We start from the raw sequence: 18,216 nt of genomic DNA, 5'->3' as shown, positions 1-18,216 counted from the left end.
AACCTCCCTCTCTCTCCCTCTCTCTTAGTCTCAGGCAAACTGATTCCAGGGGTTTGCCTGGGGACGATGTCTGCAGCTCGCATACGTGCCCGTGGCGGTGATACCCATTGCTGGCTGCATCTCGACTCTTTTCAGATCCTTCAAACCCTGACTGATTACACATGTACAAATAAAGCACGTCTAATAAGCAGTTGTGTTTTATGAGCTTTCAGCGTGGTGTTGACTGATTATTTGCTGAAGCAATTCAAATTCACTGTTATTAAACAAACTTTAATGTGAACGAGCTGGGGAGAAGTCAGAAATGTGTCTGCTTTCCCAGAATACGACCAGGAGCTAGCAGCTGGTTATACTGGAAAATATGCCATTTTAATCACGATAATTTTCTTTACAATTTCCCTGTGTACTGCTGTTAAGTAAATGAATATCTACATGGAATTGCTGTTGTTGGCACAGCATGAAAGTAACCTGAATCAAGAGACACAAGATTTATCCTCTCTAAATAATACAGAGGTGTAAGAGATAAGATGTGGCGGCTGTCAATAGCTGCTAAATGACAGCTCCGGTAGGCGTGCATTACTGCTGAGAGCGATAGTATTAGTGGCAGAGGATCAATTTTAAACAATACGGTGAACAATAAAAACAGTATAACTAATTCTATGCAGGTGTGTTTTGTTAGTTTTCTTAAAAGTCACCTATAAAACGTTTATTTAAACTTTCTAACAACGCTGATAAACAAAAATTGTCAATAACTGAATACGGTTTACAATAGCGTGTCTTTGTTTAATTGCGTGATTAGATACCCCCTCTAATGTACTACGTCGCATCAACATTTTTAGTAAGAGAGCAAACTTTAAAGGTTCTAAGTTCCTACCTTGCAGAGCAAGAAAGACGCAATGAAAACTATTCCCGCAGCTGCGTGGACTTGGGCTCCCATCGTTTCGGTTGTCAATTTCGCCCGGTGTGGTTCTCCGTCTGACACTAATTCAAAGTGAATTATGTGAGAATCTTCCTGTTTGATCCTTAACAGGGCAGGACGCGTCTACCCCTTCAGCTCTGGTCCGGTCCACAATACAAAGTCAAAAAAGTTTTTTATGACAACATGACACTTCATAGTTGCTTCCAAGAGTTTTGTGCACGGAGAACACGTTGTTGCTAAATTTATGTTTGCATACCAAGCGTGCGTCAGTGAGGGGGCTCTCCCACCTTACATTCTTAAAGAAACAGCATCTCTTTGCTCCGGGGGCCGCGTTTGACCAGGGAACGACTTAAATAAATGATGCTATGTCGTCACGGTTATGTTCACGCGTATCCAATATGCGTATGGTGGAAGTCTGTATATGCTAACATACAACTTTATGTATTTCGCTAGGACAATTTGAAGCACCTTTTAAAAGTAACAAATCTAGTCGGTGCTTTGAAGTGCTCGACGTAGGAAAAATTTCAGAGAATTGGGTAACATGAGGTGCACAATTAGTGTGATGTATGTCCTATATTTTAGCCTGCAAATTCCCCTTCATTTTCTGACATTATTCCTCAAGGCTAGCTGTGTAGTTGCCGGGACATTCTTTGTTGACTCACTCTTCTAGAGCAGTCTTCCTTCAATCAGCTCTGTACCTTTGTGAAGTGGGGGCCTCAGATGTGATTCTCTCAGGTGTGAAGGAAAACAAATAGCTACTTCCAGCACGCGAAAAAAGGAAATGCAGCACAATAAAAGATTAGCAGTGCATAAAACACCAATTAATTTAATAAGTGTAACTGGACTGTTTCTTCTTTCTGTTTCAGGGCACAATATCCAGGTGTGTTTATACAACATTGCTACTATATTCTCCACACCTGTATCCATCAAAACATTATCGTGAACATAGGATGGCACTTTAAAATGCACACAGGGTGTTTTTTCTGAGGCTTTTGAAGGTGATCAAGTCCACAGTAATAAGCATGTTCACTGATATGTCATCCTCTTGGGAGTGCTCAAAGAGCAGCATGACGTTCTTTTTAGGGCAGTACAATGGCTGCAGGTATGTGAGGTATGGACTGCCTGAATTGCCACCTGACACGCAGGGGTGAATGCAGCTTAATCTAACACGCCAAATGGAGGAATGTAAACGTTTTACCTGTGGAAGAAATATTGAATTGTTTCCGTTCCACTCAAGGGCAAGATCTGTCCAGGGTGACATACCTGCATGCACTCCCAATGAAAAGGCTACTGTTTTAGGGAGGGAAAGAATCTGGAAGCCTCTTGTCGAACCTTGACCCCAGCACCCATGAAGCAAGCCCAAAATCACATGAAGTTCAATACACAAAAGTCTAGATAATGCTCTCTCGCAAATACTTCACATTCACAGTACTTGATCGTGCATAACCATGTCTTCACCTTGCAAATCATTTTTATTATTGCCGGAATTGTTTTCATTTGCCATCAGTAAAATTGCTGAGACACAATCCATGAATATTTATTCAGGGAATAATACTTAACTAACAGCAGCCTGAGGTTTGTTAAACATATTTCATACAGAGTCTCCATGTGTGAAAATATACAAAGACTGAATGTGGTAAATTGTACTATATTTTTTCTGTCTTGTTCCTGAAATTCCTTTTCATATCTGAATGATAGGCTGGAAAGATGCCCAAGGAAACTGAGCTTGGATTTTTCTGCCTTCAAAGCTTCAAGATATTATTCTACATACTTTTCTCACAGGGAGTGTATGTGATAATCCAAGAATGGAATACATTATAAGGCCTCCAGTTTTGTGTATGAATCAGAACCCCATTGTTCTACCACTTGACACTAAAGCATTGCCCTGAGCAGTTGGAGACAGCAGTAGTACTGAAGCACTATCTGTTTTTTTTTCAGGGAGAACCTACATAATGTATAGCTGTCAAGTCCCCCAGGAGATCAATGGATGGGTAAGGTCTAGCAACAGTGGCTGACCAAAAGGTTACACGAGGAAGAGGAGGAACTGTGATTCAGAGTGTGCAGGCAAAGATTCCATTGGATACTAGCTAGTGATCATGTGAGCACCCTGAAACTCAGTTAGTGGATGCTCTTGTTAACGGGCATCATCTTCCTGCATGAACTCAGGAGCTGGAATAAAGGTATCCATGCTCATCTCAGCCATGATTCCTGGTTTCGCCAATTCACCAATTCTCCAGCATAGAGCCCTACAATCACTCCAGTGCCACTCATTTCCAAAATCCTCAATTAAGAGCCTCTCACCTGCTCCAGCTCTACCTTTCCCCTCAGTGATGTTTCATTCGTCTGTTTACACCAATAAAGTAGGAGTGTCCCCCTCCACCAGGCCTACTGCCTGTGGTATGCAGAGAGGGTCAGGGAATGACAACCAGCCCATCCGTCTGAAGTCCTGGTGGGGATTGATTTCAGTGTCTCGCACACATTACACTTCCAGCATCCGAACATCCTGAGCTACAAATACCAACAACAAGCCTGGCAGATTTCCCTTTGAAGACCCTTGAGGTGACTCCAGTTCTCTCTGATGTTGCATGCTTAGCACGACTGAAAGTACCACATTCAAGAAAGACAAGACGCCTTGTAAATATGTTGAATAAAGCCACTAGTGTCAAAGGTCAATATGGTTTTCACCCATGTATGCTAAATGTTACAATTCATAGTCAAGGTGAACTTATTTCTCTTTGAGTTGTCCTTAAAGGCACTGCATATGTATCCAAGTCTTGTGAGGCTGAAATATCACACAAAGAGAATAACCTAGAAATATAGCATCCTAAAATATGCTGTTATATCAGCCAGACTGATAAGACTTACCCTGCAAGTCACTGGTACCTATTTAATGGATTACTGATACATTAGTTATGAGGATTTCTGTGCTATATTGTGAAATATCAGATGTGTACCACAAATTAGGCTTAATGTTTTAATCCAAGGGCCTTGCTGCACTAGTGCTCAACAATGCTATTCAATGCCTCCAAAAGCAAAAGGGGGCATTTCACCTGGATCCAGGTATTTCATTCAATTCAGACAAACATGACTATAACACATGAATACAGTTCAAAGTAGCCACCAGGGAGTATCAGTTTTTAACACTGCAGAACTCCTGAACAATCCATTGAGAGAGAAGAAAAGAAAATTGAAAATTAACAAAAGCCTCTAATGCTGGGACTCCATGGCCCATTGTTGCAGTAAAGCCCCAGCAGAGAAGCTGGCAGCGGAGCAGCAGCAGTCAGAGAAGCACTAAATATCCCAGTATCAATTTCACATACAAGAATCAGTCAATATCCACACCAGCACTAAGAACTAGAGCAGAAAAGAACAGTAGCCCAGTTCCAGCTCCCACTCTGCTGGGAGCCAGATATAAATCATAGCTTTTCATTGCTCTAGTCAGACACTCCATCCTCTCATCTGCTCGAGCTCTATTGCCCTGCCATCTGCCCCTGCTGTTCTGCCACTGCTGCATCAGCCGGACTCTGAAACAAGAGGAGAGCAACATGAAAGGCACACCTGGCTGTCACAGCAATAGCTTGTCTGTGCCAACTTTCAAAAGGTGCACAGGTATAAAAACTCTCTGCAGAATCAGGCACAGAATTGCATTAACCCGGTTACCTGAGCTTGAGAGGAATTTGGATCCATCGATTTTTTTTTTTTTTGCTCCTCTTTAAAGCTTCCTTAGTTTTTCCCTAGTCCCTGCAGGAGCTGCAGGTATGATGGTGCTCCAACACAGCGGCAGCACTTCACAGGCTAGTACAGATTCTGCCATTGATGTGCAAGTTTTTCCCTCCTGCGTGGTCATTTCCAGTAGGTCACCTTGCACGTGTCCATGAGGACTGGGGAAAATCTGTGGCCAACGATGAACCCTTGGGTCGCAGCTCTCCAGTGTGTGAATCCAATTAGGCCATGTGATGTCTCTCTCCAGTGGCAGGTGCATGACACAAGCCACACTGTAGGGGCAAGTTCAAGGCACTCAGCCTTCATTGTCCTTCACTGGCTCGTTTTTTTTTTTTTTTTTTTACCCACTCCTCTTTGGTCAAGTTGCTGCTAGTTTCCTTCTGCCGTCTTACACAACCCAGGTAGCACCAGCCAACGTAGCGTGAGCATGCCAGGGCGCCTACAAATAAAGGCCCAGAGAAAACACGGAGCGAGGGCTGGCTTCCCACGTTGTTTTTGGCACCAGCCTGCCCCCCGAATTTAGCGAACACATCCAAAACAAAGAGATTGTCTGTCTAGGCGTCCAAACAGCGCTCGCGCAAAGTTTTCTAATTCCTCCTAAGTGCCTATTTAAGCAGCTGTTTTCTGTAAACACTGGCCCGGCTGCCGAACCCAGTCATTTGGTTTTAGATCATTCTCAATTATATCATAATTACCAAGACTCTGTCTGGTTGTCAGCAACAGCGACTCAAAATATAGCTGCGAATAGCTGCCCCCTGGCCAGCACAAACAGCGTTGTGCTAATCCCGGCATCGCTGATGAAAATGGCTCATGGTGCTGGCCATGTGATGGAATAATGTCAAAACACCATGCTTGTTGATTGCACTTTGATACGACAAAATAGCAGTGGGTAATGTGATCGTGCCGTTATTCAAATTACACCATCTTCGTCCGAAGACCTTACCAGAGCCCTGGGTCGGTTTCCACAGTGTGCCTACTTGTACTGAGAAAGTTAGCCTGTCTATACTTTTTTGCTATTTACTCTGGAAGGCATTGCGTCTATTAAGGTGTATCGCTGGATTGAAGAGAAAGCTTCCCTGACTTTTGATAAACCTGATGCAGAAGTGCACTGCTGGAGCATGTAGACATTACTGTCTGTCACTTTATTGGCCCATGGCCTTCAGGAGAAAACAGCACACTGTATTTGTAACTTCATGCAGTTGTACTTTCCCATACTTGAGCACTGTTGCAACAATCACAGAGCAGTTCAAACAACTGTACAAGTGGGGGCTCGTGCACTTCAAATAGAGGAGGTAGAAACCGTACCTTGAAAGTGATCATTGTTCTCACTCCACTTTTGTTTGTATTGCCTGATTAACATCAATGGCAATTAATTGAATAACCCATTCCTGTTAGTTGGCAATTCCCTTTTCTCTTAAATTATCTGAGTAGTGCAAATAGTCAGTTCAAAGGAAACATTTCTTCCTTGTCCACTTTGAGCTCACAGTCAATCACTGAATTGGATTGCGCATCTCTGTGTGTCCACAGAACAAGAAAGAAAGAAAGAGTATTCAAAGTTTTAGTGTATTTCAGGGGCACACAACTCTGGCTTTGGATGGCTGGAGCATGCCTGGATTGCATTAATAACCTTATTGTTGAACTCAAAGATCTGATCCAGCACCCCTTGATCCAGAGACTCTGAGAGTATTAGATAAACTTTGAAATCCTGGGGTGTTGCAGACCTTAGGGGCTTATTTTGATCAAGTTGTTTCTTTGCATTTTACTCAATGTGGTGAAACCAAATCACTATTGGACTGATATAATATGACATGGCTAGTATATGTTTTAAACAATAGACATTCATACAAAAAACCCACACTGAATAATTGTCAGAAGATCAATGCCACAAAGATATAAGCAGAATAACTCTGAAATCGTCCCTGACCTCACAGTAGCTCATAATGAAGGTGACTTGGAGGTCCTTGGCAGGGAATGCTTCAATAATTACATCACCTTACAAGATTACTGTAACAGTAATGTGAGTTTTCATTATATTTCTCTCTCTTCCTTCCTCTACGCTTGATATCCAGACACATTCTTGGATGCCAATCCAAACGCTTCTAGGTAAAGAAGAAAGGTTCCCTCTTACCTTTGGTTAAAATCATACAACAGTTCAATCCGTAACACAATATTTCTAATGCTTCTAATGCTTTCAGAATGTATCCCAAAAGATTTAAACCTGTCTTTCAGTGGTAAAATAACATCTCAATTTACAGTGACTTGGATTTGTGATGACTTAATATTTTAGCAAGAATAATTTGACTGACTGTGTCTTAAGGTCCTGTATGAAAGATCTTTCTTCCAGCTCATTTTGGCATCTAACGTTTCACATTTCCCTCTCTTCAACCTGATAGTTTCACCTTCCTGCCTTTTGTTCTTCAGTAATTCATTGAATAGGTATTTTCCTTTTTATTTCTGGTCTTTCTTCTTTCTTGATCCTCCCTATTTGGTGACATGAATGTTGCATTCTGCGCTTGGTTTGTGGTACAAATTTATGCCGGCATATTAAAAGAAATTCATGTGGTATTCTAAAACAAGACCACTGTTGATTGTGCTTTATGGGTGTGTGATGGCTTCTGTCCTGCCACAATTAGAAGAAACAGAAAACAGGTGGGTGACAAGAGGACAAATTTAGTCACTGTTGTTTTCTTGTTGACTATTTCGCTCAGAACAACTGTTTTTTTATTGGAAACCTTCACGGCATATCGGAATCCACTTAGTTCTCAGTAACATAAAAATATATAAACATGATTTTTAACATAAAAATCTTCTTCTCAAGTCCTTCAATTTTTTATTGTCATTCATGCTCACCTCATATATTTTCTGTAATATTTATAAAGACCTCAATAATGCAAACCCATCTTTAATTCATCAAATAATCTCCCAATGCCTCTAGTAGTAGCTTTTACAGTAGGGATTGCCCTTTTCATCTTTTTCTCCAATGAACTGCAATGTGGGCCTATATTGTTTGTGTTACAAAAAATAAAAATGGACTGGAATAAATAGTCATTTGTCTACTGTATGTAGACTTCTTGGAGAGGGAAACGTTAATTGAAAGATTATATCAATTAAAACCCCATCTCCATTACTGTATTCCAGCACAGTTTGACTCATGCGATAGAAAGATGTCAGACTTCCCCAGTGCTGGGGCTCATAGTAGTCCTGGTATCTGTTTCTCAGTAAAACTCCTTGGCATCTTGCCGAATGCACAGGCTTTCTTTGAGCTCAACAGACAATAGTGTGATCGCGTGTGAGAATCTATCCATTCCATCTTCTCATTCTTTTCCCACATACCTGCATGGTGTTTTTCCTTATTGCGCACTGTGAAAGGCCACTCTCTTGATTGCGCTCCAACGGAACCAGAGAGGGGTAACGCCTATTAGAGGGAGAGAAAAATCGGATAAAATAGCCTGCGCTTGCAAAGCATGTCAAGAATTTGAGTTTTGTGAGAGGTTATTGTTCTAACACAAAAGATGTACTTTTAGGTAAAAATGGTAGGCCTATTTCACCCCTTCTCAAACCAGGAAGATAGTTTTTTCCAAAACTTAGCCATAATACATCTGAGGCTAAGAAGTGTACATCTGTTGCATTTAAAAAACCGTACTCCCTCTCACTGTCACATGTGTAACATGTCAAAATTGAAACAGTATCTCAAAATGGAATCTTGAATTCAAACGTAATCTTCTTCATAACAATGAAGTAGTTTAATTTAGTCATGTCACATGTAATACCTCCTGTTTCTGGGTGTGTAACTTCCCGTCAATGCTCGGTCTTTTGCAAGTGCTCTCTGTCTCTTCTAAAAAGCCTTGCTTGTCTCTGGCTCTTTCCTCCAACTTTCTAATTATGTGTCCCTCTACTCATCTTTGACAAGATGACTAATTATACCAGTCTCTAAGCCAGTAGTGTAAATTGGGGTGTGCAACAGTCAAACTATAATCTCTTTGGTATTCCTCTAATGACCTTGCTGCTCATCGCTTTGGAAGACCTCCAGACAGAATGTCTGTAATAAACGTATGTTATCGTTTATGTATTTATTTAGCAACTGTTCTCACACAGTGGCTTACTACAGAGTGTATGTCATGGAAGACATATATTACATATTTCATTTCACCTGGGCTCTTACCTGAATAACAAATGGTTGAGTTATTTCATTTCATTTCAGCTTGTTCAAGAGCTTTTGAAACCGTAACAAGATCTACAAAAAACAGCAGTAAAGATTCACGCAAGGGCACAACTGATGCTCTAGACTTCAGTTTTGACATACTATCATCCCTTATGCATATGCAAAACAAGCAAAGATATAACAGAGTCCTATGCAGTATCAAGTAATGTTACATCAATATTAAATATAGTACAGATAAATGCTAGAATATTTGCCAGCACAAACAGAAGGACACAAAATTATTATGTTTGGCATGATTTCCCCCTTGGCATGATTTCCCCCTCGTATGGCAATATTACATCCATAAATTATTACAGTTTTATCATCAGATGCACATACCACAAATTGAATTTGGTTGACGGCAAGGGCAACAAATTATTACAGAAAACCAATTACAAATGTTTCTAAGCAGAGATTTGTCGGTAAATACAGGAGTACCACCTAGTGGCCAAAAAGAGCGAAGACCATGTCCTTCTGCCTTAATGACAGTAGACTATAGCATGAAAATTCGTGCGATACAGACCAACTTAACTTTCGAGAAGAAATCGCACTAGGGCCCCTTGGAATTATAACTGGTCATAAATGAATTGTAGATAAATCTAATTTGCATTAGAGATAAATTGTTAAAACGGCTTGCCATATACATGATGAAGAGTAATCCCTACAGATAAACGACCTGCTAACCAGCTGTAGCAACAGCTTCGCAACTGTCTGTATTTCTAGAGAGTTTCTTGTCCGATGCACAAATAAAACTCACAGCTATTCAATTAGAAGCTTTTTTCTGTGAGTTACTGTACTGCGCTGTACGATAGTTTTTCGGGCAAGACCACCTGAAATGAATGAAACCAGGTGATCACGTGATAGGGGGCTGGTCTTGCTATTGCTCACGTGGTACAGATGATACTCCTCCCTTGTGTGTGTCTGTGGACGGTTGTGTTGTGTATGCGTGGGAGCGTGCGTAGTCACCTGGCTGGTTTGCACCACGTTTGCGGTTGTAGGAATAAGGTTAAATCATGTCTTTGGAAGTTGAATCGGCGGAGTAAGTCCTTCATTTACTTTATATTTGCTGAACATATATTTAGTTAAAACTAAATCGATCTCACTTGCTGGTTTGGTAGTACTAGCAAGATAGCTACTCCATTTGAGCTAGGCCAAGCTGGCTAGTTGTTTAACTTAGCTAGCCGGCTGACCGTTCTAGTTGTTATCTAGCAGGCGAGCGTAAATTGACTGGATGACGACTAACAGTTGTGCTGTTTTCCAGGTGCTGCCAGCTAGATCACGTTAGTTCATAGTTAGCAAATTAACTGGCTACCAAATCTCGATCTACGTTAGCTACGTTATCTTAGTTGCTAGCTACTTGTTGAACTACTTGTTGGTGATAGGGAGGTAGTTAGCTGAATATCGGCAGTTGAAATAAACTTATCTAGGCAGCAGTATGGCTACATCCCATAGTATTGTTGTCCTCTACCTACGTAAAATCTAGCTAATTTGTTTCAGTGCCGTTGTGAGTATCTTAACTGAAGCTTAGTTGCTAGCTAGCTTCACTTTTTGTTCGTAACCGATTTAGCTGTAGCGCATTTCCTTAATGTAACTGGACGAATTATCTTTGCAGCGTGATCCGTCTAATAATGCAGTACCTGAAGGAAAACAACTTGCACCGCACCCTGGCTACTCTCCAGGAAGAGACCACCGTGTCCCTCAACACGGTGGACAGCATCGAGAGCTTTGTGGCCGACATCAACAGCGGCCATTGGGACACGGTTCTACAAGCCATCCAGTCCCTCAAGCTCCCAGACAAGACCCTCATCGACCTTTATGAGCAGGTGTGTCCTTGTCCTTAGTGGTACAGGCAGACAAGTGATCGTTGGCCATTTAGTTTTCTTAACGTGCTGCCAGATGCTTTTTGAATGTAGTTAAATCTCGCACCTGGTTTAAGTCCTCGGCTCCTCCTCTGCATATAGTGAGATGCTGTTCTGCTGTAGTTTGATGCTGGCTGAGCAGAGCATAGCATGTGTTTAAAAATCTCGAGAGGCATCCATGCTTTAGTGTGAACATGGGCTGGTTATTTTTTCTAGTGAACTGTCCTGTGTGGAGTTCTGCTGTCCATTTATCTGCTGGGACTTGGGTGAGATGCTATGTTTACATGAGATTTGTGTCCCCTGCAGGTGGTTCTGGAGCTGATCGAGCTGCGAGAGCTGGGCGCGGCCCGGTCCCTCCTGAGGCAGACGGATCCCATGATCATGCTCAAGCAGACCCAGCCCGAGAGGTACATCCACCTGGAGAACCTGCTGGCCCGCTCCTACTTTGACCCGCGGGAGGTAAGTCAAAGGACCAGTGATACCAGGCCAGATTGCAGTGATGTTGTCCTTTAGCCAGTTTCCAGTCTTCACTAGCCAAGATCCTGCAGGTCTCATTTTACCATAGCCTTTGTGTGAGGCCAGTCCTCTACGATTCTTGTCGCACTTAATTGCAGCTGCAAGTCCTAACATTGTGTTCTGCTGTTGTAGTGGTAATGCACTCATATGAATGCAAGAAATGGCCTACAGGATTAAGCTGCCTGCCATCTGTTTTTCTAAAATGTATTCAGTTTAAATCCAGCTCAAAGCTTCCTCGAGTTCATTGCTTTTACTGCAGTGTGTGACTGTGTCAGCTTTATCTACTGTTCAATAAGTGATGTGTTAAAACTACTGTCCCTTGGAATTGGGAGGTGAGGGGGCAAACCAAGTCTTTAAGAGCGAAAAGATGATTTATGGTTTCACAGCTGTGGTGAAAGTTTCATCTGAGGGTTTCCGAACGAGATCCAGCAGTATATTCTGGTGTCAGTGTTTGTCTGTTGTGATTTCAGTTTATTCCTCTCTGGTTTTGATAAGCCCCCTCTTGATCTCAGTCTTGATTGATGCATCCTCCCTATGATTTGAGGACATAACTAAACACAGAACTAACTGAGTGGCCTGAATCTCAATGCGGATCGTGCGGTCTTGCTTTGTGGCTCTAGTATTGAGTCTTCTTGAGTCTGTGGTCTCAGTGTGTTCACCCCGTTCACAGGCCTATCCGGACGGCAGCAGTAAGGAGAAGAGGAGGGCGGCCATCGCCCAGGCCCTGGCAGGGGAGGTCAGCGTGGTCCCGCCCTCTCGTCTCATGGCCCTTCTGGGACAGGTGAGTGATGGCCCGGACCTGTCTCTGTCATGTACCTCTATTTTAATCTGGATCTGGACCAGTAAGTCCTCAGTGATGAATAACAAGGAACATATCTGTCTGATTCTTAGTAGAAAGGTGTTTTGTATTTGCCAAGGCTAGCCACTTTTAAAATGTGGATAATGTCAGAATTTAGGACCAGCTGCTCAACAATTTTACTTTCTAAAGTAAAGCAGTAACCGTGCTCATTAATATAGACTGTCATAAAAAAGACTACAGCTACTTACTGTGCACTTAAAGTTAAATTTTGTGCCATATCCACGTGTATCAAATGCTTGAAATGATGCTTGTGTCTATCCCCATATGTGATTGGACATACAGACATTATGTTTGCTATTTATTTGCCCTGACTTGGTGATTCTCTTTTTTGTAACAAAGTAGGTGTTCCTTTTTTCAGTTTAATAAAAGTTGTATTGTGAATTTGGCTGAATCTGTTCAACAAAATTATTATAATTAAACCTTTCCTGTTGCAGCCCTTTCTCTCTGACAGTAGAGGAGTGCTGCTTAAACATGAACATTAATTTAAACATTGATTTAAACATTGTCATTCTGCCCACAGTCTTTGAAGTGGCAGCAGCACCAGGGCCTCCTCCCACCGGGCATGACCATCGATTTGTTCAGGGGCAAAGCCGCCGTGAAGGATGTGGAGGAGGAGCGCTTCCCCACCCAGCTTACCCGGCACATCAAGGTACAGCTGCCACTGCTCCACCTACCTCTGTGCAGCACAAATATGAGATCTCATTCTCCTTATTGCTGTTTACATTTTCCAGGAAAAGCGCAGGGTGTGCTTTTGCTTAATGGGCCGACAGACCCAGCGACCCTCCGTCACTTCTCCACACTGAAATAATACCACTGCTTATGTCGTGTTTACTGCTTATATAAGGATAGAGTTAGTTTTCCTGTGGATTCGTCCTTGGATTGCCATTCACCATGCTGGCATCATTAACACTATCTGGAGGTGGCAGCGCACAGTTGCGTACAGAGAAAAGTTGCAGTGCGGTTGTTAAATGGACTGTAGCTGAAGATGTGACTTGTCTATGGGGTGTCTCTGTGCTTACAGTTTGGCCAGAAGTCCCACGTTGAGTGTGCACGCTTCTCTCCAGACGGGCAGTACTTGGTCACTGGCTCCGTGGATGGCTTCATTGAAGTGTGGAATTTCACCACTGGAAAAATCAGAAAGGTACGCTGGTCGCTCAGTCTGACAGTCTTTGAAAATGTTAGAAAATTTGGCAAATCTGTGTGTAATACATACCATAACCCAGGATCCACATGTATAGGTTATATTTCTTTGTGGATATTATCAAGACCAGAGAACTGCCAGATTCCTCAAACACATCCTTTGTTGCGAAAATTACTGGGCAACCCATTTCCAGCCCTGTCTTGTAAGGTTGCCAGTGTAGACATTGTTCATTTTCCTTCTGCATAATACTGTTTTTACTCATTAGGCCTCTGTTGTATTAGATATGGATAATTCCACTCTGATGTTGAATGGAGCATAGACTAATTTTATCCATTGCCATGAGACTATAAGGCACATTGTAGTGTGTAGTGCCAAGTGTATAGATCCCCCCATGGGGCAAAAATCAGAGCATGAGCCCACGCACTGTTGATCCAGAAACTTGGAGTAGAAGGAGGTGAAGTTTTAGAAAGACGGTGAGGTGCTCTTTAAAACAGCTGCTGTCGTTAGAACACTCAAAGTTTTGATCCGAAGATGCGGGTGTAAGTCCTGCCTCAGAGTGTGTCAGGTACGGTGTGTCATCAGTCCCTCTGTATGTGGCAGGATCTGAAGTACCAGGCTCAGGACAACTTCATGATGATGGACGACGCGGTGCTGTGTATGTGCTTCAGTCGGGACACCGAGATGTTGGCCACGGGAGCGCAGGATGGCAAAATAAAGGTCCTGCTCTTTCTCCTTGAATTCTGTGTGAATTCTCTGTCGGTCTTTAGACCGTAAGATTTATTATTGTATAAAATCAACCATTGTAGAGATTTTCCAAGACAGTCAGTATTTATCTCTTATGACTTCTCCTGAACTGCCTGCCAAATTTTGATGAAAAATCCAGAGCGGCTCTTCCTAAATTAATTTTTACCACAGTGATAAATGAACCTATCTATAAAGTCTGAAGTGTTTTTATGTCATACAATCGCCATCGACTGCATATGGCGGTCATTTAAGGATGCTTTGTAGTGGAGTGGTGTTCTATCAGAATTGCAGCTCATTCCGCAAATTGACTGCTATCCTCCTGTATGGCAGGTGTGGAAGATCCAGAGCGGCCAGTGTCTGAGGAGGTTCGAGCGCGCTCACAGTAAAGGCGTCACCTGCCTCAGCTTCTGCAAGGACAGCAGCCAGCTGCTCAGCGCCTCCTTTGACCAGACCATCAGGTGGGCCTGCAGACACACCACACACGGACACAGTCACACCCACGTTTCACCATTCGTGGCTGTGGCTGCTGCGCTAAGGCTATGTTATTTGACCACAAACTTTACATTGCATTTAACGGCTTGTGTCACACTGTGTGAATCCAAATTGGATCTCCTTGGTATGGTCCTCCAGACTGCTAGCTTTGGTCAGAATGCCAAAATTTCTGAGCAGAACAGTGATCGAGTCATGCACAACACCTTCCAGGGCCTTAGGCATTACATCTGGTGGTCATATTCTGTGTGCCACTGTTCTCTCATATCCCGACTGAAAGGATCATCGTTGCTGTGGCCTGTGGGTCTTTAAGCCTGCTCAACTTGGTGTTGAAGTTCTTTAAAAGTGAGCTGCCACGATTCGTCACTCATTCCTGAGGTGATTTAACAGTGATCAGCACAGATATAGATGCAGATTGTTCATGCAGACCTGCAGGGAACAGTAAATGTGGTGGAAACTGCATTCAGTATGAACAGAGAAAGCAGTGATTTTATGAGGCTTGGGCTGAAAATGAAATTGCTTCAGTCACATATGAGTGATTACAGTAAAACCACAATGTCTTTATACACACAATGGTTTTATTGCATTCTCGCTATTGTATATTTTAGACGATGAGAGAAGCAGCAATAATGGCTGTCACAGCTCCCATCTGTATGAATCCTGTAATGGAAAAATGTGTGGCAATCGCATATCAGATGAGAAATAGCCCACATTTAAATTTGAGAAAAGATGAGAAGGCCAAAATAAGGAGTCTCCAAAGGGCAATACATGTGGAAATGACACCAAAGTGAATTTTCTAAATTGAATTTCTTTTTAGATTGCTTTTTTTTTTTTCAATAAACAGAGGAGTGAAAAGTGTAGCCGGCTGCTTTGTTTTCTTCAAATGCTCCTTGCTTTTGCAGAGTCCATGGGCTGAAATCGGGAAAATCGCTGAAGGAGTTTCGGGGCCACTCCTCGTTCGTAAACGAAGCCACCTTCACGCCAGATGGACACTACATCATCAGTGCATCTTCTGATGGCACCGTCAAGGTACAGTCACCCCATCTCTTTGAACACAAGATGACCAGCACTTTGGTCCTGTTGGAACTGGATCCTGCAGATCCAGCTGTTTTGACAGCCCTGAAGAGCTGTAATGGGTTTTGTAATGGCTGATAAGAGCCTGATGTAGATAAAGCCAGCAGGCCGTGGTGCTGCAGTTATAGTGTAATTGTGTGGCATTTTTTTCCTCCCAGATCTGGAACATGAAGACCACAGAGTGCTGCAACACGTTCAAGTCTCTTGGCACCTCGGCTGGCACGGACATCACGGTCAACAACGTGATCCTGCTGCCCAAGAACCCCGAACATTTTGTGGTGTGCAACCGGTCCAACACTGTGGTCATCATGAACATGCAAGGCCAGGTGAGAAAAGCTTCCCTGTCCTTATGCTTTATTCTCACTGGCCATCTTCGCTTCGCTTTCTGTGCCACCTTGACTCATTGCATCAGTTTGGTGTAGTTGTGAGGAATAGGGCAACAGTGTATTGTTGTAAGGAGCAGGGAAGCGTTTGTAACCTATGTAACCCAGTCATTGCTGGTTTAATCCGAGGTGGGTCGTTACCATTATGTCCTTGGGTGAGGTACTGAACCTGAATTTCCTCAGTAAACACCCAGAAGTATAAATGGATAGTATGCAGAAGTTGAAAGCTATGTAAGCTACTCTGGATCAGAGGGTCTGCAGTTGGCAGCAATGAAATCACAGGTAACTGATGAGCATAGTCATGCTGTTTGACAATGAGTATTTCATTTGAATTTTTGACTTCCATTTTTTTTGGAAATCAGTGGTTTATTAGTCAATCATCAAGACACTATTAATTTTGCATCTGTCATTGAATCTATTGTTCAGTGTCAGTGGTATTGAAGCTCTCTCTGCTTGTGCTTCAGATCGTCAGGAGCTTCAGCTCTGGTAAAAGAGAGGGGGGAGACTTTGTGTGCTGCACTCTGTCCCCGCGTGGAGAGTGGATCTACTGCGTGGGGGAGGACTTTGTGCTCTACTGCTTCAGTACTGTCACTGGCAAGCTGGAGAGAACCCTGACGGTAGGTTCTCCTCTGTCTCTCTCTTCTGTCCACCCCTCCTCTCTCATTTCCATGATGTATATTTTCCTTTATTTCACAAAGTATCCAAATATTAGCATATAGTATCATACACCCTGATAAAAATATGAATATGCTAATATACTTTGTTTCCCTTGTCTGGTCAGTTTGCACAAGGTAACTTGTGGTAGAGCTTGAATAGTGTTATGCTCACACTCACCAGTTTGGGAGTGCTGTTGGCCTGACTCTGTTGTTCAGTCAGTTTGAATGGATACACTTTTGTTCTTTTGTGCTGGAAGTCGCTCTGGATAAGAGTGTCAGCTAAATTAATGTAATGTAATGAACAGATTTTGCAATTCTCTTTTGGAGGTGCTGGCAGTAATTAGCAGGGCACAAAGGTCTGGCTGTCCGGGCAGGATATTACAGATGCCTGATGACCCTATGTAATGATCTACCTCTGTAGGTCTGGGTCAAGAGGTTAAAAAGAGCTGGCTTACTGATGTAGTTCATTCCCCAGCACTGTCAGCACTCTTTATGTCTGTACGTGCCACAGTCCTGCCCTCAATTAAGTGCTGATCACAGATCCCCAGGCCCCATTTTCAGAGCACTTGTCACAGTAGCCCATGCCTCTATGTTGGAGTTTTAATTAAACCCTACCCCTAACCCTGACTGTGCAGTACGATGGGTATGTACAGATAACAAACACTCCCTCTAGAGAGAACATGGTAACCTGCAGGGTGGTACTAGCCATCTTGCTTTTGTGACTAGAAGGCATTATCATGATGTTAGAGGGTAATATTTGCTGGTAGCAATTATGAAAATTTACCAGATACAGTCCTGTGTAAAGTGTACCCTCTGGCTTGCACAGTGGCAGTAGTGGTTGTCTTGAAAACTAAATGGTAACACTGACCTGAAAACATGTAGCGACACCTGTTTGTCTCTTAAGAGAAGATGCTAGATTGATGATTGTGTGTGTATGCGTGTGTGCGCGTGTGTGGTTGCATGCGTGCCTGCAGGTCCACGACAAAGATGTGATCGGCATCGCCCACCACCCTCACCAGAACTTGATCGGCACCTACAGTGAGGATGGCCTGCTGAAGCTGTGGAAGCCATAGACCCATAACTCTTCTGAAAAGACTCCCATAATGTGCTTTTCTTTAGTGAAAAACATCAGGACTTTTTTATGCTTTTTTATTTTTTAAAGACAATTTTGGATGGGACCCTGGACCTTAGAAAACAATGTGTTTTTAACATCTGGTCAGACGTTCTTCCCCCTACTGTGGCGTTTCTGGTTATAAACTGCATGATTATTTATTTTATTACAAGAAATATGAAGGGCTTTCCATTGTTGTAGTGGCTGTTCTCATGTCGTGGTGGAAGCATCACCTCCACCCATCTGCACTCTCGTCAAAGTGTCACTCTCTCATGCGTGTCATTGTTTCTCCTAATGGAAAGCATGAATGTTTATTTCATAGCAGACGTATGAAATGTTTGTGACTTATAAAACCTCGTATTTCACTTGTGTCCAGGGCTTTGATTCCCTTTCAGGAGTGCATGTTTGTCTGTTCTGGTATGTTAAGTCATTGTGTAAAGAGAATCCAAACAAGGAGTCCGTATACAATTACATCATCTGACCGGATGCATTTTAAAATGGTTTCAGTCTCATCTTATTTTTTTAAAGTTCAGTGCATGATTGT

General features: G+C 42.7%; 2 protein-coding genes across 2 annotated transcripts in view; one reads left to right on the top strand and one right to left on the bottom strand.

Annotated features, from left to right (window-relative positions):
• The window catches only part of LOC118793198 (ADAMTS-like protein 1), a 102,973-nt gene extending 101,848 nt beyond the window's left edge, over positions 1-1,125 (bottom strand). Inside the window, exon 1 of the mRNA XM_036551256.1 lies at positions 872-1,125. Coding sequence (XP_036407149.1) covers positions 872-934 — 63 coding nt within the window. The 5' untranslated portion in view covers positions 935-1,125. The remainder of the gene's footprint in view (positions 1-871) is intronic.
• Positions 1,126-9,769: 8,644 nt separating this feature from the next.
• Positions 9,770-17,772, top strand: LOC118793250 (WD40 repeat-containing protein SMU1-like). The gene is made up of 12 exons (XM_036551328.1): positions 9,770-9,879; positions 10,453-10,663; positions 11,006-11,158; positions 11,886-11,996; positions 12,595-12,723; positions 13,096-13,215; positions 13,816-13,932; positions 14,290-14,417; positions 15,351-15,477; positions 15,681-15,848; positions 16,370-16,522; positions 17,536-17,772. Exons 1-12 carry the CDS (start codon positions 9,854-9,856, stop codon positions 17,632-17,634), a joined length of 1,542 nt encoding a protein of 513 aa, XP_036407221.1. The 5' UTR covers positions 9,770-9,853; the 3' UTR covers positions 17,635-17,772.
• Positions 17,773-18,216: the final 444 nt, after the last annotated feature.

This window comes from Megalops cyprinoides, chromosome 18 (genome assembly GCF_013368585.1).
Source record: "Megalops cyprinoides isolate fMegCyp1 chromosome 18, fMegCyp1.pri, whole genome shotgun sequence".
Lineage (NCBI taxonomy): Eukaryota > Metazoa > Chordata > Actinopteri > Elopiformes > Megalopidae > Megalops > Megalops cyprinoides.
The sequence above is the reverse complement of the archived record's forward strand: the minus strand, read 5'-3'. Positions and strand labels throughout refer to the sequence as shown.

Bases quoted from the DNA above. Each gene is read 5' to 3' on its own strand.
- LOC118793250 (XM_036551328.1), top strand. From the start codon at position 9,854: ATGTCTTTGGAAGTTGAATCGGCGGA. The intron at 14,418-15,350 runs GTGGGCCTGCAG...TTGCTTTTGCAG, and splicing joins TCCTTTGACCAGACCATCAG to AGTCCATGGGCTGAAATCGG. The intron at 15,478-15,680 runs GTACAGTCACCC...TTTTCCTCCCAG, and splicing joins CTTCTGATGGCACCGTCAAG to ATCTGGAACATGAAGACCAC.